General features: G+C 55.2%; 1 protein-coding gene and 1 long non-coding RNA gene across 4 annotated transcripts in view; one reads left to right on the plus strand and one right to left on the minus strand.

Annotated features, from left to right (window-relative positions):
- The window catches only part of SORCS2 (sortilin related VPS10 domain containing receptor 2), a 497,183-nt gene that overhangs the window by 177,235 nt on the left and 294,639 nt on the right, over positions 1-25,309 (minus strand). For all 3 annotated transcript variants that reach the window (XM_086407453.1, XM_086407451.1, XM_086407452.1), the window contains exon 3: positions 14,377-14,476. In XM_086407453.1, the coding sequence (XP_086263579.1) occupies positions 14,377-14,476 (100 nt within the window). The remainder of the gene's footprint in view (positions 1-14,376; positions 14,477-25,309) is intronic.
- On the plus strand, positions 20,274-22,104 carry LOC147370208 (uncharacterized). The gene is made up of 2 exons (XR_015166023.1): positions 20,274-20,388; positions 21,151-22,104. It is a non-coding gene; the product is annotated as an uncharacterized LOC147370208 (long non-coding RNA).

The following is a 25,309-nucleotide window of genomic DNA, read 5'->3' on the forward strand; positions in this document are numbered from 1 at the left end:
CACAGAAAACCAGTCAATCTAATCACACTAGGACCACAGCCTTGTCTAACTCAATGAAACTAAGCCATGCCCTGTGGGGCCACCCAAGATGGGCAGGTCATGGTGGAGAGGTCTGATGTGGTCCACTGGAGAAGGGAATGGCAAACCACTTCAGTATTCTTGCCTTGAGAACCCCATGAATAGTATGAAAAGGCAAAATGATAGGATACTGAAAGAGGAACTCCCGAGGTCGGTAGCTGGCCAATATGCTACTGGCGATCAGTGGAGAAATAACTCCGGAAAGAATGAAGGGATGGAGCCAAAGCAAAAACAATACCCACTTGTGGATGTGACTGGTGATAGAAGCAAGGTCCGATGCTGTAAAGAGCAATATTGCATAGGAACCTGGACTGTCAAGTCCATGAATCAAGGCAAATTGGAAGTGGTCAAACAAGACATGGCAAGAGTGAACAGCAACATTCTAGGAATCAGCAAACTAAAATGGACTGGAATGGGTGAATTTAACTCAGATGACCATTATATCTACTACTGCGGGCAGGAATCCCTTAGAAGAAATGGAGTAGCCATCATGGTCAACAAAAGAGTCCAAAATGCAGTACTTGGATGCAATCTCAAAAACGACAGAATGATCTCTGTTCGTTTCCAAGGCAAACCATTCAATATCACAGTAATCCAAGCCTATGCCCCAACCAGTAACACTGAAGAAGCTGAAGTTGAATGGTTCTATGAAGACCTCCAAGACCTTTTAGAACTAACACCCAAAAAAGATGTCCTTTTCATTATAGGGGACTGGAATGCAAAAGTAGGAAGTCAAGAAACATCTGGAGTAACAGGCAAATTTGGCCTTGGAATACGGAATGAAGCAGGGCAAAGGCTAATAGAGTTTTGCCAAGAGAACACACTGGTCATAGCAAACACCCTCTTCCAACAACACAAGAGAAGACTCTACACATGGACATCACCAGATGGTCAACACTGAAATCAGATTGATTATACTCTTTGCAGCCAAAGATGGAGAAGCTCTATACAGTCAGCAAAAACAAGACCAGGAGCTGACTGTGGCTCAGATCATGAACTCCTTATTGCCAAATTCAGACTGAAATTGAAGAAAGTAGGGAAAACCACTAGACCATTCAGGTATGACCTAAATCAAATCCCTTATGATTATACAGTGGAAGTGAGTAATAGATTTAAGGGACTAGATCTGATAGAGTGCCTGATGAACTATGGGCTGAGGTTCATGACATTGTACAGGAGACAGGGATCAAGACCATCCCCATGGAAAAGAAATGCAAAAAAGCAAAATGCCTGTCTGGGGAGGCCTTACAAATAGCTGTGAAAAGAAGAGAAGTGAAAAGCAAAGGAGAAAAGGAAAGATATAAGCATCTGAATGCAGAATTCCAAAGAATAGCAAGAAGAGATAAGAAATCCTTCTTCAGCAATCAATGCAAAGAAATAGAGGAAAACAACAGAATGGGAAAGACTAGAGATCTCTTCAAGAAAATTAGAGATACCAAGGGAACATTTCATGCAAAGATGGGCTCGTTAAAGGACAGAAATGGTATGGACCTAACAGAAGCAGAAGATATTAAGAAGAGGTGGCAAGAATACACAGAAGAACTGTACAAAAAAGATCTTCACGACCCAGATAATCACGATGGTGTGATCACTGACCTAGAGCCAGACATCCTGGAATGTGAAGTCAAGTGGGCCTTAGAAAGCATCACTACGAACAAAGCTAGTGGAGGTGATGGAATTCCAGTTGAGCTATTTCAAATCCTGAAAGACTTCATATTACTTGGAATCAAATTAGTCCTGACTAATACAGCATGGGGGGAGGGGGGGAGGGCAGGTATTTATTTGGTGGCTGATTTGTCAAAGGAAGACAAGTAGAACAGAAAACACTAGAAATGGAAGGCCCCTCAAGGGTCATATAGAAACAGCTGCCCTGCGACATGGGAGCTGCCACTCCATCACTCTGGCACCCAAGCCTGACACCACGGACCGGTCAGGCCTCCTTCCTGCCGCACGAATGTGGCCCCAAGTCCTTCCCATAAAGACTTCCAGGGAGTGATGTAGGTAGGGGGTGATGTCCTAACTCACGTCTAGTTCAGAGGGAGGTGAAGCGGCTTGTCCCATTCTCCCTGCTAATCTAATCCCTGAAAGTACAGGAGACACTTCATTCCTTTGGTTGAAATCTTCCCCTGTGTCTAACGATTTCTCAGCCACACCTCTTGGATAAGCCACATGACTTGCCGGATTCTGGAAACCGGAGTATTTGTATATAAGTGGAGGAAGGGCATGCCTGTAAATCACAGAACACAACTGCCAAAGCTGGGTGACAGGCAGGTACCGAAGACATGCCTACAAAGCACGTGCCCTGGCTCCCCCCTGCTGGCCCCCCTACAGAGCCAGGAGCAGGGGGACACAGTAAGAACCCCTGCCCGGGTGGGGGTCCAGCCGTGCCATGCCTCCTCACTACCCTGACCCTGAAGAACCACTCCATCTCTCTGAGCTGCCGGCTGCTCACCTGTCCGTGGACACCTGTGGCTCAGCCCCTGTGTGGCTTCAGTGGATAACAGTCAGTGTCACCAAAACTGCTCCTGGGGTTGCCAACGGGATCGGTGCCACACCCCATGCCCAGCACCCCAGACAGCACCTTGTGAATCTTCGCAGAAGCCCCTTGATGACAGCACCCACTTCACCAGCCGTGCTCAGAGGGGCTCAGGAAAGTTTCCCAAGCCCCAGTTCTGCCTGGACCACCTGTGTCTCCACTGCCAGGACGTCAGGGGGCCTCACCTTCCTCTCCCCAGGGCTGCTGTAAATGCCCGCTGCCTGAGGCAGCACCACCACGCCCATCATCACCACCAGCGTCTCCACAGACACATGCCTGCCCACGGTCCTCTGTCCGGTTCCCACATTGCAAGGCTCCTTCCATTCTGAGAAGACCTTGAACCCTCACCCCAATGTCAATGAGACTAAAAGGACGTGGAGCACCCTGGGGCCCCATGGAACCCCATGGTATTGGCTCTCCACAAGCACAGACACAGTGGTGTTCCTGGTCCCCACCAACTCAGGGGCCTCGAGACCCCAGGACCCTGGAACTCTAATGCCTGAGTTCCCTGCGGTTGCTGTGGCCAATTACTGCAGCCTCATGACTTAAAATAACACAGGTGTATTGTCTTCAGTTCTGGAGGTCTGAGTCCAGGTGTGAGCAGGGCTGGTTCCTTTCTGGAGGCTCCAGGGGAGAACCCACTCCCAGCCTTTCCCAGCTCCTAGAGGAGCCTGCGGTCCTTGGCTCACGGCCCCTCCCATCTTCAAAGCCAGCAGCATAACATCTTCCAGTCTCCTGGCTCCCTTCTCTCCTGACTACCCCCAGTCCTCCCACTCTATGACCATCTGCTTCCCTTGTTACTTCTCCTCCTCTGATCCTCCTGCCTCCTCTTATAAGGATTAGTGTGACAACAGGGATTATCCAGGATAATCTCCCAACCTCAATTCTTAGCTTAATCACCTCTGCACAGTCCTCTTGGCCGTGAGAGGTAAGGTATTCACAGGTCCAGAGGATTAGGGCTTGAACATCTTTGGGGGTCATGTTTTGACCCTAGAAAGGGGATGGAGAGGTGCCGTCTGTCCTAACCACTTTAGGAGAGGTGGGACTCAGGAACATGTGTGCTGAGCAAGAGGAACATGGGGAAGGGCCTGAGTTGGAAGGGAGTGCCCCTTCTGATGGCCAGTTGGTCAGCAGGCAGGAGCCTCTGGGCATGAGATGAGGCTGGGAGGCAGACAGCCTGGGTTTCACACGCAGAACGATAGGTCAGGTGCCCCAGCAGAGCTGAGCTCAGGAAGCTGAGGGACACAGGTCAGAGGGGACTGGAGTTATGAGGCAGCCGCTGGGGTGAACCAGGCAAGAGGAAGGGTAGCTCGGGCAGGGGTGGCAGAGGAGGTGGAGAGAGGCCCAGGGCACTCACGAGCGTCCTCGATGGGCAGGGTGTAGAGGATAAGGAAGATGGCAGTGCTAACAACCACTCTCGGGGTTCTGCTTATGTGCCCGAGCTGACGCGTTACAGCAGGAGCCGATCTTGTAGCCTTGGGGTGGAGCCACAGCAGTGGTTTGGGGAGGTGGGGACCCAGTACCGGTGCTAAATAAATGAATAAATAAAAGATAGCAGAAGCTGATGCTCTTGTTTATCAAGGGCCTCCTTGTTGGGATTGGATTTCCCTCCCCCAGAAATCACATTCAATTTTAAGCCACTTTTACCAGGCTATGGCCCATCAAGCTTCCTAAGAGCCCACACCCCACAAGGACAAACTCTTCTCCTGTGTCTCTTTTCTGAGCATTTGTCTTTGAAGAGGAGAGAGACGAAATTCAGGCTGCGGCCAACAGCTGATCAGAAGCAGTTTTCTTAAGCGCTGATTCTTAATGGGGAAGCTGATTGGGGCACCAAGGGGAGCTAGGATGGGGTCTGTGCTCTTCAGAAGGCTCATGCCAGTGCCCTCAGCCTGGGGGCAGCATCTCCTCCTCCACCAGACACAGGACACAGCACCTGACCTTCAGTGCCATGCGGTGTGTGCGGGTCCCCTCGGCAGCCCTGGGGCACGAGAGAAATAAACCATCGCCTCCTCTCCCACCCAAAGGACAGCACTGTCCATCATGTCCTGCGTCTTGAGCCAGCCAGGGCTTCTGTCACCGCAATAGAGGCCACATTCAATACAGAGATGCAGGACCACAATGGGCTGGTGAGGGGGGGGTGTCTACACCACCCACAAAGAGAAAGGAGCTTTCTCATTCCAGGGCTCCCTCTGGGCAGGCTGGAGGTGCAGCTGAGCAATGCCCCCTCTTTCCGGCATCCGAGATGGGGGAGAAACAGCAGGGCCAAGGGGGAGGCAGGCACTGGATTGAGCGTCCACTCCCTGTTGGCCGACCTGGAGGCCAAGACTCTCAAGGCGTCTGAGCTCCACGGGATGGTGATCAGCTGCCTCCCAGGGGCTCTGAGATGTGGCAACGCTGGTTCTGGGCCAGCCAAAGGTGCGCACCCTGGTTTGCCCTGAAGGCAGAGCCACCCGAAGGCTTTAATTTATCAAGGAAGACTGGCAGGCCCAGCAAACAGCAGGGCCTCCCGGGGCCTGCAGCAGTGAAAGAGTCGACTCATGCAGTGTGGGCCCCCGAGAGACGCGTCCAGACCCTGCTCAGCACCCCATCACCTCGCCTGTGGGCCCCTGTTTTCTCATCTCTAACAGTGGCCACAATCACTGCTTTGGGGATGCTGCTGTGCCCTTGGGTGAGCCACCGTGGCTCCCAGCCCAGCCTTTCTCCCCCTCACTCCACCAGCCTGGAAGGACAGACACGTGAGCGTGGGGAGCATTGAGCAGAGCACCGCAGGTGTGCATCAGGAGGTCCCTGGAACCTGCGAACCCAGATGGAGTCCCTGACACACAGGTGGCCAGCCGCCAAGATGCACCCAGGTGGCCTTTTTGATACACTCGAGTTGAGCTGTGGCTGTGGCTTTTGGGGTCTTAGACGCTGCATCACCTGCAGGAGAGAGAATAAATCCAGGTTCCCTTTCCTTCTCTGTTTATTAGCTCCAGAGGCCAGAGCCCAGGAGGCATGTTTTCTGAGAAGGCTTTTTTCCTTTTCTCTCTTCTCTTCTGGCAATAATCTACTGGTTTCAGGAGGGCATCATTTTCCACACATTAGCTGAAGATTTGAGGGCTTCACTCCATGTCTGAGATGGAAGCTCAGTGCACCGTCAGGCCCAATTGAGCTATTTTTCTCCTGGATGGGACGGGATGCCTGATGCTCCAGGGAAATGGAGACCATCGCTGAGTGGAAGCCAAGGCCTGTTTACCTCCAGGTCTACTTCCCCCTGCTCTGCAGGCCCTAAAAGCTGGCTTGTTTTCCCACCAGGCAGGGGCTCCTACTCCTGGTAACTGACCTCTGGGGTGTGGCATCAAGCTGCGGCAGGGGGTGACGCCTGGGGACCACAGGGGGTTTCCAGGAGCCTTGACTTTGTTCTCAGAGAGCCGAGGGGGGTGGGGATGAATACGCCACCCCGCTGGCCTCATCTTGTAAGCTGAGGCTGATCAGAGAACTCTGGAACAGGAAGGAGGGCTGGGAGGCCTGCCCAGGCTGAGGGGGGCCCCCTGAGAGATACCCCCCAGAGTCAGAACCACAGGGGGCACACGCGACTATTCTGTACCACGAGCCCTGATCACTGCCTCCCACTCCGGCCTGGCCAACCTGAGGGCATCCTGCGTATCACCTCTGGATGCCATGGGCTGATGGATTCATCCTTCTCATCCTGGCTCTTCATATGCCCCCTAAGGCCTGCCACCTCTCCAGGGCCCTCCCGTGTCCCTGTTAACCCACTGACCAGAAGGCTGGGGCATCTTCTAAACACAACACATCTCCTGACTATGTCCTTGTTTTCCCTGTGAACCTGCCCACCTAGGTTCAGCCTCTTTATCACTCAGCTGGACCCCACCAGTGTTGGAGCCACACAGATGCCCATCAGATGGCTGGATGAGTGAGTGGATGGGTGGGTGGATGGATGGGGAATGGATGGGTGGGTGGGGGAATGGATGGATGGGTGCCTGGATGGATGCATGGATGGATGGGTGGATGGATGGGTGCCTGGATGAATGCATGGATGGGTGGATGAATGGGTGAGTGGGTGAATGGACAGATGGGTGCCTGAATGAATGGATAGATGGATGGGTGAATGGACGGGTGGATGGATGGATGGATGGATGGGTGGATGGATGGATGGATGGATGGGTGGATGGATGGATGGGTGGGTGGATGGGTGGGTGGCTGGAAGGGTGGGTGGACGGATGGGTGAGTGGATGGATGGATGAGTGAATGGATGGATGGGTGGGTGGGGAATGGATAGATGGGTGGATGGATGGGTGGGTAAATGGATGGGTGGGTGGCTGGATGAATGCATGGATGGGTGGGTGGCTAGGCAGGTAGATGGGTGGAGAGTGGCTCTCCCTCAGTCCACTCCAGTCTCCCCACCACAGCAAAAGAGCTTTCTTAAAAAACAGGCAAGCCAGCGCATCTGATCTCATCCTGAGGACTCCTCCAGTCTCGCCCTTGAGAACAGCCCACTCAGATGGTCCTGGGGGGCCTGGTCCCCCAGCGGGTGGCCTGCAGGCATTCTGCCTGGAGAGCGCTCTCTGGACATGACTCACTTTGCAAGTAAGCAGGAGCACAGGGCACCATGAACACTCCCTGGGCAGCAAGCATCTCCAGGAGACCTGCCCACCTCCCACCCCAGAGAACCGATGCCGCTGGCATCCAGCTCCGCAGCCCCCCGCCCCCCCAACCACTGGTGGAGCACACTCACTCCAAGGGAGCACCTGGTGGCTGCCGAGGGGTTTCTCATGGAGGTGGCAGCCCCCCGGCCTGGCGCAGGTCCAGAGAGACAGCCTGAGTGTAAGCACTGCACGCAAGGGTGCCACACCGAGGTGCCCACGTCCCTGCACTGCGGCAGGCCGCAGACACGGGTGTGGCCAGCTCTGCAGCTGCCCAGGACAGGCGCGGACACCCCTGAGCTTGCCGCCTGAAGCTCAGTGTGCATCTCAAGCCCGTTTCCTGACAACAAGGAGATGGCAGGTCCTCCCAGGTTGATGGGAGGACAGAGCAGGGGTCCAGGCTCAGGCCTGACAGCGCCGTCAGAAAGATGCAGAGTGACGCTGTTGGTCCTCCCACAGTCCCCGTGGCGCGGGCACTGTGCCCGCAGGCCACGCACTGGCCTGGCTTGGTGGAGGGGCACTAGCCCCTGGCGCTGTCCAACACAGACGCAGCATTCTTGCCACAGGGGCCAGCACTGTGCTACCCTTGAGTTTCTTGTGACCCCCAATTACACCCCAGAGAGCCAGGTGGGGAGATGCTGGCAAGCGAAACCCCTCAAGCCGGGTCCCCCCCAACTCTGTGCCTCAGCCCTTTCTGGTCAGATGCTTCTGCGGAACAGGGAGATGCTGGTCAACATTCCGGAAGAAGATTTCAAAACAACAGCCACACGACCCATCTCAGTGAGAGGAGGAACAAAACGAAGGCCTGATGCTTAGCACAGTCTTTAAAACACCGGAGCATACCTGGGCTTCCAAGCTCCCAGCAAACAACCTCTGATTGACCATCTGGCATGGAGGTGGGGGTCTGGGCGGGGGTGCAGCAGGCATGCCTTGGGTCTGCTGCTCTTAATGTGGGCAGGTCAGACAGAGAGCGCCCCACCTCGGAGTCCTCTGAGTGACAGCAGGAGGGTCTGCGAACGGCCAAGGCCATGGGACGGGGCTAACCTCGGCTCCCTCCTGAGGGCAGACCCCCACCGTGTACCGTGGAGGCCACAATGAAGAAGCAAGACAAGGGAGCTGAGCCAGGAGTTCAGCTGTGAGAAGGGGGCAGGGTTCATGCCAGAAAAGTGTGGAGCCTCCACAGCAGGGAGGGGGCGGGGCCTCTGCGCTAGAGGGGCGGGGCCTCCAGGTAAGTGGGCGGGGTGTGCATTCCAGGATGGGGCGGGGTCTCTGCAGCTGGAAGGGTCTCTATATCAGCAAGGGGGCTCAGAGTTGGAGACCAGGTTTGGGACAAAACCCCAAGTATTTGAGGAGAGATAGAGACAGAGGCTGGAGAAGGACCTGGCAACCCACTCCAGTATTCTTGCCTGGGAAACCCCATGGGCAGAGAAGCCTGGCCGTCTACGGTCTTGGGGTCGCAAAGAGTGGGACATGACCGAAGCCACAAAACAACTGTTAACAAGAGACAGAGGCGGAGATGGAGAGACAGAGCGTGCCTATTACCTGTCCTACACGTGTGGCCTTAGAGGAGACCCTGGACCTGTTGGTTCCTTCGCCTGTGAGATGATGTACAAGCCCTTACTTTACAGGGGGTTGCAGGGATCAGAGGTAGCCTACATAAAACTCCTAATAGGAGGCCTGCTACATCAGGGGCCTTCGGAACTCATGCAGTTCTTCAGGATGACCAGTCTCTTCCCAGCCATGGTTTGTACTCTGCGACATCAAGTTTCTTGAGAGAGAGATTTGTGGCCTGATTCATTTCCATCCTGAGTGCCTGGCCCGTGGCAGTTTCTCAGGACGTCTCGGGTGAGTGAGCAGAATGAACAAGTAGATGAATTGATGGAGATCTTGTCCTGGCCCCGTGCTTCCCAAAGGAGGAGCCACGGCCCCAGGAGGGCACCTGCTGGTGGCTGGACCAGGGGTCCTGAGGCTTAAAACCAGAGCCTTCTCCTGGGTCATCAGGTTAACAGGGATTTTTTTGTTGAAAGTGTGTGTGTCTCTGTGTGTGATTTTAGCATTCAAACCAGCGCTGATACATCATGAAGTAAAGTGAAAATTCACATGAATTTTTAATATAAACCATGACACTTGAAAGCAATTCCATGTCCCGGCCAGCTCCCCCTGGGCTGTGACTGCACACCCTCTCGCCCTGACAAGGGGTTCTCCAGGCTGAGTCAGAAACACGCTGCTAGTCCAAAGCTAAATCAGGAATTCAGACAGCACAGAAGGCATACCGGAACACTGAGGGATCCTCAGGGCCCCCGGGGTCTCAGGTCATGCCATGACAATGGTAGAATGTCGTGCCCGTGGGCATCAAGGCGGGAGCTCTGGTTATACTACAGGCAAGACAAAAATGAAAGGATATTCATTTTGTAAGACAGCTTGCAAAGTGGTCTCTTAAGGAGCTATAAAGTGCTGCTTAGTCTGTAATTGTTGCTAAATGGACTCCTAATAGCATTCACATCTTCCTGCAAAACCTATCCATTGCCGGTAACTGCAGAGGTAGCCCCTCCGCGCACGCTCACGCAGGCGCCCCTGCAAATAAAGGACCCGATCTTTTCCCAGATCAGACTCACACTGGGGTAACCTCTTGCACTGGAAGGGCTCACTTTGGGCCCTGTTCTTATTCCTCCCACAGAAATGCAGCAGCAAGAGAGGTTCGGTCTCCCAGGGCTCCACCAGAGCCTCAAAGCTTCAAGAAGGTTTGCACTGTCTGTTCAGCTTGCCTCCGTATCCCAGGGCCCAGCAAGGTGTTTAATCTGCATCTGATATCTGCAGCAGGTACTTAAACTACATCTGGTATCTGTACCACATAGTAGGTGCTTCATCTGAATCTGATATCTATATGATTGGACCAAGGGTTCTCACTCTCCAGCACCAAGCTTGTCGCCTGGCGCATAGTAGGACCTCAACCCACATCTGCTGAATGGATGGGGCTTGGTGTTGAGATGGAGCATGGAGACCTGGTGGAACTTGCCCCCTGTGGAGGAGAAGCCAGCACACGCGGTGGACAGAGCAGAGTCTGGGCTCTGCCCACGGGGATCTCACTCCCCACCTGCTGCTCCTCCACGGGGAGGAGCCCAGGAGAGTCCAGAATGCTGGAGCTGGGAGGGGCTTTGGAGAACCCCTAGTGCAACCTCCTCATCTTACAGAAGGGGAAACTGACGCCTGAAGGAGAAATGGGATCTTCCAGAGTCAGTCAGCCCAGCTGTGGTCAGATGGGGTCTGGTCCAGCCACCACACATTATTGACACCCCCACCTCCAGCAAAGCGGGCTGGGCTGGGCTGGGCTGGGCTTGCACCAACATGGGGACCCCTATCTGCTCCCGGGAACTTTGCTGCAGGGTGCCCGGTGAGCTCGAGGGTGTGATAGAGCGTGCTCTGGCATCCAGCAGAACTGGATTCGAACCTTGCTCAATGCCAAGTACAGACACAATATGTTTACTGCATTGGTGACAGCTGAGCTACCCCACCAGCTGGGTGACCTGGACAGCTCGCCCAGCTTCCCGCGAGTCTCTGTTTTCTCATCTGAGCAGTACAGGTGATGATGCAAACCCCCAAGTCATGCCCCACATCCACACAAATAAATGACGACTATTGACATCCAGTTCTGGACCAGGGCCTGGCGTGCTCTGCACGATCGCCAGGGCGTGGCTGAGGAGCGGGGAAGCTACAGAGCGAATGCATGAATGCAATGGCAAGAGGACATTTCTGCTTTTCCTGATGGGGCCCCACCCCAGCCCCAGTCCAGCCCATTGCTCCCATGTTTCCTGAGAATGGGCTGAGCTCTAAGGGCGGTGTGCAGTGTGCCTGGGCTGCTCCCCGACCCCTAGGACCACCCTTCAGAAGTTTGCAGACCAGCACGTGGCCCCCCGTCTCTCCCCCACCCTCAGCGATCCCTGTGGCTTCTGGCTCTTCATCTGACATGGTCTCACATCAGCCTTTTCTGTAACAGCGACTGCGGTTTTCTGCTTCCCGATTTCTTGAGAATGAGCTGAGCGCTAAGGCTGTGCACTTAACACACACAGCAACATCACCGGTGGCAGATGCTGGGGAGGGGACACCTCCGGGAGCTGTCCGCCAGTGTGCACCGCGAGGGGCAGTGAAATAAGCGAGGTGCTTTCTGCACTCGCTTGGCGCGTCTTCCCTTGATCATCACCCCATTAAGAGACGAGACACCTGGGGACCTCCCTGATGTCCCCTGGCTGGGGGGTCATGTCAGAGCTGGAATGAGGACAGAGGTCCCCAGTCTAGGTGCTGCTCCCTGGACCCCCTCAAATTCAGGGGGCCCCAGGCAACCCCAGGAAGGAGCCCCAGGCCTCACACACACAGGCCCCTTCCGGGTGGCTGGGGGCTGTCGCCCAGCATACCACGGGCCCTCCACACCTGCTCTCCCAGGTGTAGGGGGAATCCGGGGATCAGAAAAGACCACGAGGCAATGGCATCCGTTCAGCAGGACCAGCTGCTGCTTGTGACGCTCACTCACTCATTCATTCGTTCCTTCAACATCAGCCGAGTGCTTGCGCAGGGCACAGGTCTACCCCCAGCCGTATTTCCAGGCTAAATTCTCAAATACCCTCTCAAGGGCATCACTGATGAGTGTTCTCCTTTTCTCTAAAGATGCAGACTTCTCCCTGCCTGCACCTGTCCAGATGTTGTCTGCAGAAGAGACTCTGCTTTGTGCCCCAGTTGGAGCCCTCCCCCCACCCTCCATCTGCCCGAGCCCCCAGGGGGTCAGCATGGACGCCTCACTCCGGGTGCCCTTGGCCTGCTCGGATGCCCTATCTGAAGCCCCCTTGCTGAGTTCCTGCCCATCATCTCATTAACGCCCACCCCACCGCCTTTGCCCTGGCGGCTGCTGCTCGCAGGGCCAGGGTCTGTCTGTCCTTCCTGCTGTAGGCCTGGCTCTACACGAAGCCTCCCCTGATCTCCCAGCCTCGGAGACACCCTGCTGCATGCCTGCACAGTTGCCTCTGCCTGTCTCGTTTCCAAAGGTGGACATCACCTTTGGGGCCAGCCCTGGAGCCACGGTCACACCCCAGCTGGCGAGGCACAGTGGGGTCTCCTCTCACAGGGACCATGAACAGCAGCTTGGGGATGGCTTCAGGGCCAGGCTGGCCAGACAGACGGAACTTTGGGGATGCAAAGGGGATGAGTGGCGTGACCTTCTGTGTCCACTGTTGCCTAGAGTCTAAAGGTGGACGGGGCTCTCTGGCGTGGGTCAGCACCAGCCCCCAGGAGCCCTCCTTGGCCTCACCTCCGAATCAGTGACCCCAGGAAGAAAGAAGACAGCAGGCAGGAGGCAGGGTGTCTGACCTTGCCCGTCCCAGCACTCCGCTCTCGTGGCCGATGAAGGGCCTCCTCGCTCCACACGCTGGGGTGCTGCCTGGGCGTATCCCTCGCTGACCACCCCCCAAGAGAGCCCTGCGGCTCAGAGGGCAGGGGCAGCCCTCAGGAAAGGCGAGCTGCTCACAGCAGAATGAGGGTTCGATTCCAGCTGTCTTCTTTCCGAGCTGGGCTGGAGTTGGACACAGGATGAAGACCGCTCGGGGTCAGGTGAGGCTGAGCTGTGGATGCTGTGAGTGTGGTGGTGGTAGTGGGTGGGGGTCACTCCCTCCCACTCACTGTCATTTCTCCACAAAGGAAACTCCCAGCTTTGGAGCCGGGTGAGGCTGGGGTCAAACCAGGTCTCCCACCACTGGCTGTGTGATGATCGGGTGGTAGCCTCACCTTCCTAGGCCTCAGTTTTCTGTCCTGGAAAATGGGATATTAACCCCTCCTTTCCAGGAACAGAGTGAGACCATGCATGTGAGGACCCCAGACAGGGTCTAGGGAGACTCAGGCACTGGTGAAAGCAACCCCCTGCCTTTCTCTCTTCAGTCCCGAGTCCCCTCCAGGTGCCAGTGTCCCCATGGACATGCCCCCTCCCCCTAGCAGCCCTCCCCACCTCCGCATTCCAGTTCTGTCCATCAAGAAACCTTTACAGCAGTAAAAGTCAAGGAAAGGGGAGGGGGGACGACCTGCAGAAAGCTGACATCACATTAAAATGTGCCACCAAGATGACCTGGACATCCCCCAGCAAATGGCCACGCACACCAGTTCTCATGTTCCGTAAAACCCTGCAAAGGGGCCTTGGTCCCTGCAGAACTTGCCAAGTGCATGCACACACCGACTCCTCTGGGCTCAGTAACCCACCACGAGTTTAGCCATCACACCCTCCAGTGCTCTCTGCATGGAGCCCTCTGGCATCTATGACTCCCTTCCTGGGATGTCCTCAGCCTACACAGGCCTTCCCAGGCTTTACGCTGCTCTGCGCTGTCCATAAAAGTCACCATCAGAGCATCTGTCCGTGCCATGGGCCGCCCTCATGCGAGCAAGTGTCAGGCTCTGTGTTCTAATCCCCAGTGCGCGGTTACACTGCATTCCCCAGGAGGTGCCTGGCCCGTCCAGGCCCCTCTCTGTGACACGGATCTGTTTCTCTGGAGGGAGTCAAGCATGCAGAACAGCTGGGGCACACCCGCACTGCTTCCTCTGACTCATTCTGGGGTCCCCAGGGGGCCAGGAGGCAACCCTGGCTTTGCAAAAGCCCAAGTTCTCTTAGAACTTAGCATGAGTGCCAGTACCTGGAAATGGCCGAGTTCCCTGACCCGCACCTAGGCAGAGAGCAGAGTCAGGAGACTCTCTCAGACCAAGAAAACAGAAAGTAAAGTTCAGATGAAAAACCAAATCAACAACGACAACAAAAGGCAGGAGATCAGACAGTTTTTCGCTGCTTTGCCAGGACTCCAGACCAGAAGACTCTTTCTCTAGAGCAGCCACTACACCCCCCAACCCCCACTCTGCCTGGATGGAGGCTGGCCCAGGCAGGAGCAGACACAGACATCAGGACAACCTTCCCTGCCCCCAGGCCCAGCCGCTGTTTTAACCCCTTCGTCCAAATGAACGCAGGCGGAAGAGCGAAGGGAGACAGAGAGAGCTGGGAGGTGGACACCTCACCTGCCTTCAGGGCCCCAGAGGAGCAAGGTGGCACCAGCCCCCGCCGCCTGCCATGCCCAGAGAGGTGGCGGGCGCGGCACCTACCTTCCTCTTGTTGGTCGGGCAGATGTAGAAGTTGTCGATGACAGTGGTGACGCCAGGCTGGAGGGTGAGCTTGGTGTAGGATGTCCCGAAGTCCGACGACCTGTGGGGGACAGGATGACAACTGTCAGCAATGGGTCCCCGCCACGCCTGTGTGTACTGATGGTGTCCGGCACAGGCTGTGTGCCAGGGGTCTCTGGGGACACCCAGGACTCGCCCAGCTCTGTCTTCCAGCGAGCCACCTGCCCCAGGCATTCCACAGTGTCCCACCCTGTCCACGGTCTGTGCGAGTTCTACCATAGCTGCATCACTCTCGTTAGGAAGGGTCTCGCAGGTCCTGGCCACGTTATTTTGACTCCTCAGAAAACCCTGACAGATTATGTCCCTATGTCCATCTTGCAGAGGGCCAGAGGGGATCTGTTCCTGCCCGAAATCACTCAGCTAACAGGTGGCCGACTCAGGACGTGCATACTAGCCCGCCCAAACAGCTGGCGTTCTGTTTGTTCTACGGAAGGTCCCTGCCACCCTGAGTCCTGTCTGCTCGTCCTTTTCCCTTTCCGGGCCGTGAGTTCCTCCAGGGAGCTGCACCCTCCTCCCTGACCACGTGTGCCCCCAGGGCCCCTGGGAATCAGACCCCTGTCTTCGAGCCAGCTCGTGGGCGTCAGCACCTGCTCTACTCAGCAGGGCCTGGGGGCCAGTCCCTCCTGTCCAGGGGCCCATGTTCCTGTCTGTGAGGCAAGGGCTGCAGGAAGGAACCTCCGAGCTCTAACCTCTGCCCAGAGCAGCCACAGCAGCGGAAGAGATACACCCATCAGGGGCGATTTCACAGCAGCCAGCACATCTGGACGCGGAATTAATCCTATGTCAAAACTCAGCATCCTCAGCTGAGCTCAGCTCAGGGACCCTGGGCCCAGCGCTCCTTGGAACCAGCCGGTTAAAACGTGCAGTGACCACAGAGCCAGAGGCACAGTCCAACCCAGGTGGCACTTTCCACCCCACCCCCCAAAACCGACATGTGGAGTCCCAGAGGCCTCAGTTTCTCCTAGAGTATCCAGTCTTCTAACCGGTCAGGAAGCTCACCCCGAGGTGGGGACAATGACAGGAGCGGGCGCCCAGGGCTGCTGGGGACTGCTGAGGCCCGCTGGGCTGCCGCCCCTTGGATCTGTCCATCTGATCACCACTGAGACAGGTTTGGATGGAGCTGAGCTCCAGGGCTGAGGGTGGCCGATCCCAGCTATTGACGGGGCCTGTGTGGGGCCTGGGCTGCAGGTAGCCAGGGCAGCCCTTTGCCCTCTCTGGACTCATCGAAGGGCTGGGTCGGGCTGTGAGTCTCAGGCTCCCCCAGTGTGGCCGGGGTCCAGGGGGAGGCCTGGAGCTGCCCAGGGTAAGTGCCCCACCCCACCTGCAGTGCTGTAGCTCCATCCCATCATAGTACATCCTTATCTTTCTACAGGGATGTATCTCCTCCCTGCCTCTTCCCTAAGCCTGCCCTTTCCCTGAGGCTCCAGAAAGATGGGTCATGTTTATGGCCCTGGTGCTCAGTGGCCCCTTGTCTCCAAAGGCCTAAGGTTACAAGGTCCTTCCCCAGGCTAGGACAGAAAGCAGCCCCTGTGCCCCCTGACTCCCGGAAACTCCAGCAGGGGCTGCCCTCTCCCCAGTCTCCTTCCCTCAACAGGATCCTCTGACTCTCTACCCACTCCCCTCCCCAGGTATCATTAGGGAAGCACTTACTCTCAACACCTTGGAGAACTGATTTTCCTTGGGAAGGAGGAAGCTGGAGGCCCATTATGGGAGGAATCGATTTAAAGACCCAGGAAATTCCAGAACCCCCAGGGAAACAAACAGCTGTGCTCAGAAGCTCCTGCCTGGCAACCTCCAGCTTCTTGATCCCCTTCCCTCTCCCTCCCACCCCCAACAAGCCACTTCTAAGACCTGTGAAAGGCTCTGCCTTCCAGACACTTGGCTGTCTACCCTTCCCTCCATCCAGACACCCCAGCCCAGCTGCCTCCCTTCCCCCATCTGTGGCCACAGCAGCCTGTTCACACCTGCTCACTCAAGGGTGCCTGCTGGTGTGAGCCCTCAGCAGGGAGAGTGGGACCCAGGCCCTGCAGCTTGGAATCTATATTCTATCAGGGCCCGGGGAGGTGGCTGATAAAAAAGCAAAAACACAGCTCTGTCAAAGGAGACAGGGACTGGGAAGAAGCATAAACAGGGTGGGGGACAGAAGGAGCAGTAGAGTGCTGTCTCAGAGCGTGGCAGGGAAGGCCCCTCAGACACTGGGCTGAGATGGGAAGGAAGGAAGAGAGGGTGCTCCGTGCCAGCTACAGACACCAAGGACTGCCAGCCACCCCCAGGAGCTCAGAGAGAGAGGCAAGGAACAGATTTCCCCTAGATCCTCCAGGAGGACCCAACACTTGCAACACCCAGAACCCAGGCTTCCAGTCTCCAGACTGTGGATAACAGTTTCCATTGTCTAAAGGCAGTATGGTACTTAATATGACAACCCCAGGAGCTAGCACTGTTCCAGGTAGACGGAGGCACAGGTTCAAAGGCCCAAGGACAGGGCCCCCCTCCCCTCTCCTCTCTGGACAGGGACGGAGGGGCCTGCTCAGAGCAAAGTCCAGCTGTGGAGCATCAGGAATGCCTCAGCCTACAGGAATGCAATCCAATTCCTCCAATGGCCACTTGCCAGGGACTGGGGACATCAGTTCATTCATTCATTCACTCTTTCATTTAACTCTTTTCTTTTGTTCAGTTCTTTATGCTGTAAGCTTCACACTAGGACTGCGAATTGAAATTTCTGTATTCAAGTCCATTCCCACCACACAGGTTTATTGCATATCTACTGTGTGCTAGTCACTTCATCCCCTGGTGAGTAGGACAGACACTGCCCTGCCCTGTGGGGATGGCAAGCTGGCTGGTGAGACGGAGAGAGCAGACAGATGGACACATCCAGAGAACCTTGGGAGACTCTAAGGGGGGACGTCACCCCCGCTCAAGGCCAGGAGCCATGGTCATCCCCGTCTCAGGGCCAGGGGGCATGCTCAGCTCCCATGCCACCCTCAGTCCAGTTCAGTTCCATCACTCAGTCATGTCTGACTCTTTGCAAACCGTGGACTGCAGCACACCAGGCTTCCCTGTCCATCACCAATTCCCAGAGCTTACTCAAACTCACGTCCATCGAGTCAGTGATGCCATCCAACCATCTCATCCTCTGAGACCCCCTTCTCCTCCCACCTTCAATCTTTCCCAGCATTAGAGTCTTTTCAAATGAGTCAGTTCTTTGCATCAAGTGGCCAAAGTATTGGAGTTTCAGCTTTAGCATCAGTTCTTCCAATGAATATTCAGGACTGATTTCCTTTAGGATGGACTAGTTGGATCTCTTTGCACTTCAAGGGACTCTCAGTCTTCTCCAACACCACAGTTCAAAAGCAACAGTTCTTCAGCGCTCAGCTTTCTTTATAGTTCAACTCTCACATCCATACATGACCACTGGAAAAACCATAGCTTTGACTAGATGGACCTTTGTTGGCAAAGTAATGGCTCTGCTTTTTAATATGCTGTCTAGGTTGGTCATAGCTTTTCTTCCAAGGAGCAAGCGTCTTAATTTCATGGGTGCAGTCACCATCTGCAGTGATTTTGAAGCCCCCAAAGCATAAAGCCTGTCACTGTTTCCATTGTTTCCCCATCTATTTGCCATGAAGTGCTGGGACCAGATGCCATGATCTTAGTTTTCTAAATGTTGAGTTCTAAGCCAACTTTTACACTCTCCTCTTTCACTTTCATCAAGAGGCTCTTTAGTTCTTTTTCACTTTCTGCCATAAGGGTGGTGTCATCTGCATATCTGAGGTTATTGATATTTCTCCCAGCAATCTTCACTGCCCAGCCAATCCACAGATCTCCCATCTTGTCAACTCTTCCTCCTGAATTATTTACATTTCACCCCAACACCACCAGCACTCCACCCAGGCCCTCTTCATCTCCTATTGTCCTTGAGGGGGTCCCAGTGGATAATGGGATCAGAGGAGGAGGCGGCCAGTGCTGACTGGGTAGCTGGTGATCCCCAAGGTGGGGGCGGTGAATGAATTTCCAGTAGCTGCTGTAACAAATTACCAGAAAGTTAGAGACTTACAACAAGACACATCGATTATTATGCAGCTCAGGAGATCAAAAGTCCAAAATGGTTTTCTGGGCTAAAATCAAGGCATCTTGATGCCTTGGAACACCTGCTGGAAGGTTCGGGGTGGGGGCAATCCATTTCTTTGTCTTTTCCAGCTTCCAGAGGCCTCCTGCACTCCTGGGCTCATGGCCCCACCTCCATCTTCAAAATAGATGCCTCCAGTCTCCGCTTCCATAGTCAAATTGCCTTCAACTACAGTACAAGTTCTCTCTTACTCCTATGATGAAGACCCTTGGGATTACACAAGGCTCACACAGATCATCCAGGATAATCTCCCCACATTCTTTTTTTGTCCAAGCCACTTGGCTTGTGGGATCTTTGTTTTTGGGTCAGAGATTGAACCTGGGCCCCTGGCGGTGAAAGTGACCTAACCACTGGACCACCAGGGAACTCCCTGCTGTCTGTCCATCTTAGCACACCTGCAAAGTCCCCCTTGCCATGTGACGTATCCACAGGCTTCAAGGATTAGGATGTGGTATCTTTGAGGGTTCCTGGAGGAGGAAATGGCAACCCATTCTAGTATTCTTGCCTGGGAAATCCCATGGACAGAGGAGCCCGGTGGGCCTCAGTCCATGGGATGGCCAAGAGTCGGACGTGACTGAGCACACACAGAAACAGCAACAGTCTTTGGGAGGTGTTACTTCTCCTTCCCCGAGTGAGCATTTGAGCCAGGTCTGGGGTACCATGAGAAGCAGGGTGAGTAGCCAGAGGGGCTACCATGGATCACGAGACAGATGACAGGGCCAGGGACTGAAGAGGTGGACGGACCAGGCGTGAATGGCCCCAGACGCCACAGAGAGCCTGGACCTGCCCTGCATTACAGGCACCATTTAGTAGATCGAAAGAATGCAAAAGATTTCATTATAATGTCATATTGGTTTCTGTACCAAGTCGCTTCAGTCGTGTCCGACTCTTTGCAACCCTATGGACTGTGGCCCGCCAGGCTCCTCCATCCGTGGGATTTCCCAGGCAAGAATACTGCAGTGAGTCGCCGTGCCCTTGTCCAGGGGATCTTCCCGACCCAGGGATCAAACCCACGTCTCCTGTGGCTCCTGCATTGTAGGCGGATTCTTCACCGCTGAGCCACTGGGGAAGCCCCATATTGCTTGCCTGTTGACATAGTATTTTGGATATACCGAACTAAATAAAATCTATTACTAAGATGCATCACACCCGTTTCTTTCATGAATAATTTTTTAAGAGGACTTTTAGGTTCAGAGCTAAATGGAGAGGAAGGTACCGAGGTTCCCCGGGTCTTCGGGCCCCACGCATGCGTAATCTCCTCTCCCTGCCAGAGCAGCACGTGTGTTCAGCTGCCGCGCCCACTCTGATGACAGCATTGTCACCCAGAGTCTACAGCTCACACAGGGGCCGCTCTTGGCTGGTACATTCTATGGACAAATGTGCGGCGACAAGGACCCACCACCGTAGTGTCACAGAGAGCAGCGTCACCGCCTAAATTACCCTGGGCCCACCTGGGCACCCTCCCTCCCCGTCCCAGCCCCGTAACCACTGATCCTTTCACTGTCTCCATAGTTCTGCCTTTCCCAGAATATCACGTACGGTATTGGGATCATGCCGTCTGTAGCCTTTTCAGACTAGCTTCTCTGCCTTAGAAATATACTTTCCAGGTGCCTCCAGGGCTTTTCAAGTCACCTGTTTCTACTTTTTCATGACAATCCACAGGTGACTTGCCTCCTATTTCTACCGGGCTCGCTGGTCTGGACACATACTGAGGCTGTGGCGAGCTCTGCAGGGTGTGAGCGGGGCTCTGTGGTCGGGTCAGCGTCCCCGTCTGGAACGCGCCGTCTCGGGGGGATGAGCAGAATGACCAGGTGAAGCGTGTTAGACAGTGTCTCGAAGCAGCCGGGAGGAGCTCGTCATCACTGCTATTTTAGGAGGACTGGAGTGACTGAGGGACGGGGGAGGAGCAGAAAGGAAGGCAGGATGTGTGCCCAGGGGGGTGGAATCGCTTGAGCAGGGGCAGGTGAAGCGTTAGATGGTGGGAGGCGGTGGAGGGTGACCTGCGTGGCATGGGAGATACTGCTCAGATCAGGTATGGCCCCCGGGGTGGCTTAGGACTGGACTGGGAGTCAGGACAAACCTGAGGCTTGCTCACCAGCACCCAACCAAGCCTGCAGGATGCAGTGGGGCTGGAAAATGGGAGAGTTCAGAGAAGCACATTTTCCCTGTGCCCACAGCCTGGGCCACCCCTCACCTGGCACCAGCTGGGGAGTCCTGAGACCCCTGAGGTCGAGAGGTACTGTGGTATTGGGCTAACTGGGAATGAGGGGTCTAGTGGTCGGGGTCTGGGCTGTGCCCCCTTGCTGCTACTGGGTGTGAGCTTCAGGCACACCCTCAGGGTTGGGCATCGGTTTCCCCTTCAGGCACCAGAGGGATGCAATCAGAGTCCCTGGGGCCCCTGTGAATGGAAAAGGCCGTGGTCACGTGCCCTTCTCCTGAAGCAACGCTGCCTGTTACCTGCCTCCTGGCCTGCCTGCCCTGAGGCCGGTTTCCTTGAGGAAACCCTCACCCAGGCAGACCTTGTTTCCTGGGGGCCACACGAGTGTCCAGATTTCACTTCATTCTTTCCTCAGACCACCTGCTTCTCAAAGAAATACAAGAAGAACAAGTCCAGCAGGGATGGTGTCCGTGTTGAGAAGATTTATTCCAAGAAAGGAAAGTGGAAAGTGAAGTGCTGCGTGGTCCCTGCCTCTTCCTGTGGGTCCAGGTGCTGCCAGAAATAAGCATCGCTCAGTATGCAAACCAGAGATGGAAATCAGAACTGCCTGGGGTCACCCCAGACGCCGGATGATGCACAGGGCAGGTCCCCGTCTCTTGGTACCTGGAGTGCGGTATCTCTATTATGAGCTCACCAAGCTTGAGGCACGGATGACTCAATTAAATGCTTTCCATTCCTGATTCTTCTCTAAGCTCCCCACAGCCCCAGGGTACCAACCCTGAACCTAATGCCGTCGCCTCCTGCAGTGCCACCAGGCACCAGAACAGGAAGGCTGTGTGACCTACAGTGAGCAAGTATCCATCTCTGGGCAAGTTTCCCATAGAAACCGATCAGATTTGCCTGATGTCTGAACACCAGCCAACAAGTGCCCCCTGGACTTGCCTGTTGAGGGGAGACTCCCCGATTCATCTCAGGATGGTCAAAATTCCTGTGAGAGCTGAGCATGTCCAGAAGGGAGAACAGGAGTGAGGGGAAGAGGGAAAAAGGAGGGTGGGGGGGAGAGGGGGAAGAAGAGAGGAGGGGGGGAACAGTGCCCAGCCAGGGTCTCCTCTGGGCCAGGCTTCCTCCCAACCTACACCCTGACCTTCCCCAGTGCTAAGACCGTCTCCAGGTTCTTCTGACTGTAACTCAAAAGTCATCATCCCATCTAGATTTGTTCAAATTAAAACTTTTGCATAAAAATAGACTCTACTTCGGGCAAATAGATATATGAAAGGCAAGTGCAGTTGGAAAATTGCTATTTGTAAATTGGCTGCTTAATTGCTAAGTGTTTGTACATATGCACTTTTAAAAAAAATTATTTAATCGAGCCGTTTTCATAGTCTATAATTATTTCATTGGCAAGGACATGTGTTCAGCTCCCGCCCCTCCCCCACAGGTGAGTCCCCGGCTTCGAGGATCTCCTTGGCTACCTTGGAAAACCACGCAGGTGGGAAGGGGGCCCCCCTGTGTGGCTGGTGCCACCGGCAAGCTTGTGGTCTTGAGCAAGGCCTGGACCTTGGTGAGACTCGGTTTGTTTATCTGTAAAAGGGACCAACAGCACAGACCTCAGACACCCACGATGAGACTGGACATGGTGGGAGGGGGGCCCGTGAGGTGGACTCACGGTCCCGGGGCCACCTGAGGGGTGCTGACCCCACACCGCGCTTGTGTGGACCTCTCTCTGGCCGGATTGGACTCACCTCCTGTGCCCTGGTGATCAGGACTCAGGACCAGCACCGCCTCTGCATGGTCACTGCGCAAAGCCCCTGGACAGACCTCAGGGCCGTGCCAGGGGCCTGAGGCCCAGCTGGGAAGGGACGTGTGCAGAGTCCCCTGGGGATCCATGGCACAGCCAGAACTCAACTCTGGTCTCCAGGGACCTCCCCACCTCCCTCCCAACAGAGGGGGCATTGTGTGTTAGGACGGTTTCCCAGCTGACCACCCTGCTGATGTGAGATGAGAAGGGATGGATGGTGAGGGGCCACCACCCCGGGGTTCTAAGGAACCGACAACCCCAGGGGCCCTTGTAAGATGAGGCTTTGATCTGTCACCCAGGGCAGACAAATACATCCTCGTGGAATCATCGAGGGAAAGATCTGCCCAAGCCGCTGATAGACTGGTCAAGTCATTCTAGAAAATTCCATGATGTGGCTTGAGATTTTGAGTGTGAAATGTAGAGTCAGGTGCCAGCTAGGTGGGTGAGCCGCTGGAAGGGATCTCAGCGTGCCCTTGACAGGGCATGACAGCAGTGGTGGGGGAGACGCCAGTCATGTTGCCCTGAGGCTCTGAGACTGTGGTCTCCCTCCAATGGGAAAGGCGTCCTGGGGGGAGATTAATAGACTTGGGGACTCACACGTTCTGGACACCACACCCAGGGCGGAGCTCAACCTCGCTAGGACAGGATGACCTCATTGGACCAGGAGCACGCCTTCCCATTTTACAGGTGGGAAAACTGAGGCTCAAGCCATATCACCTGCCTTGCGCAGGATCTCACGGCACCTACAGGAAGCTCAGTTTAAGCCCAGGCTATTGGCTCAAGTTGCTTCCTCTGCTCCACCCCAGGCTGTGTCCAGACATGCACTCCCGTCCCTGGGGGCTTCACAGGACCGGGCACTCACCCCGTGTGGCTGGACTTTCTGACTCCATCTCTCCCTCTCGCAGAGCCTGGCAGGCGATGCTCTCTGCGGTGTCAGCTTTCACACGCTGCCCGCAGCCCACCCCCACTCTGGAATCCTCTCAGTATTTCCTGTGGGTTTTCTCCCCGGTTTAAAGCTTCTCCTTAACTCAAGACTAGTCTTTTTTTTAAAAATCTCTTTTATTGAAGTATAGTTGATTGGCAGTGTTGTGTTAATTTCTGCTGTCCAGCAACATGACTCATTGTCTTCCCTGGTGGCTCAGATGGTAAAGAACCCGCCAGTAATGCAGGAGACCTGAGTTGGATCCCTGCATCAGGAAGATCCCCTGGAGAAGGGAAAGGCTACCCACTTCAGTGTTCTTGCCTGGAGAATTCCATGGGCAGAGGAGACCGGCAGGCTACAGTCCATGGGGTCGCAGAGGGTCGGACACGACTGAGCGACTAACATTTTCACTTCTGTATACTTTTTCGTGTTCTTTTCCACTCTGACTTACCCCGGATGTTGGATACAGTTCCCTATGCTTTGCAGTGGGACCGTGTTGTCTACCCATCCTGTATATAACGGCTTGTGTTTGCTAACCCCAAATCCCATGCCGTCCCCCGTCTCCTCTCCTCACTGGCAGCCACACGTCCGTACTCCATTTCTGTGCGTCTGCTTCTGCTTCATCCCCCGTCTCCTCTCCTCACTGGCAGCCACACGTCTGTACTCCATTTCTGTGCGTCTGCTTCTGCTTCAGAGAGAAGTTCGTTTGTGTCACACTTTAGATTTCACGTGTAAATGGAATCGTACGGTATTTGTCTTTGTCTGACTTACTTCACTTAGTATGATCATCTCCATCCATGTTGCTGCAAATGGCATTATTTCATTCTTTTTTATGGCCGAGTGATATTCCGTTGTATATAAACACCACCTCTTCTTCATCCATTCGTCTGTTGATGGACATTCAGGTTGCCTCCATGTTTTGAGCCCAAGCGTAAGCGCAGGCAGTGTTTCCGGCCAGCCCCTTAGCAGGGGGCCCCCGGTTTTCCATGCCAGCACTCATGATCACGTGCCAGTGCCCACCTCTCCATCCAGGACGTGTCTGCACCAGGAGTGCCTCTCCCAGCCAGCTCTCCCACATGTGGTTTCTAGCCACCCTGCCACGTCTCTGTGGGTGCTCTGTGCCCGCCTGTGTTAGGTGCTGTGAAGCTTGTCAGCGGATCTTTCTAGAACGGAGCTGCGCTGGGCAGGGCCTGGCCCCAGGGCCTGCTTCCGTAGCCCCACCTGCAGCTCTGCCAACACCTTAGGGATGGAAAGTGGTGCAGGGCCTGGGACCAGGCCACCCTGCCAGGCTGCGTGCAGGACGGTCTGCTCGAGCTGGCTCCTGACCGGCTGCATCCGCTTACTCCACAGTGAGGACCACTTCCCTTTGAATGAACCTGTCTTATCTTTCAGAATCCCTGAGACATGTGATTCCTTCGGCTCAAGAGTTCCTTCCAGTGCACTTTTCTTGAGCGCCTGTTCTGTGCTGGCTTCGTGCTGAGCGTGGAGGGAAGGGGTGGGGGGTTCAGTGGCGGGGTGCCAGCGCGACTATGCTTCCTGTTCAGATGCTGGGAACTCCACACCCACCAGCCAGCAGGCGCTGCCCGAGCCACTGTTCCTGGACCCTGCCCGTCCCGAGACCTCCTCACGGACCAGCGGCAAAGGGCTTACACCCAGCTTAGCAGGGGCCCACCAGGAGCCTGTTCTGGGCTGTTCCAGGGTCCACTCTGAATGAGCAATGCTCCTGCCATGTCTAGTGAGGAGCAGGGCAGGGTACCTGGCTCTGGGAGTCCAACATCCAGGAAAAGGACCTTGGATTTGGGGCCACAGAGGAGCCTGGAGCCTGGAAAGGTGCCAGGAGCTCTCAAAGCCTGG

The sequence above is a fragment of the Bos grunniens genome, chromosome 6, assembly GCF_055505025.1.
Source record: "Bos grunniens cultivar Pamir isolate PY7600 chromosome 6, Bosgru_T2T1.0, whole genome shotgun sequence".
Classification (NCBI taxonomy): Eukaryota; Metazoa; Chordata; class Mammalia; order Artiodactyla; family Bovidae; genus Bos; species Bos grunniens.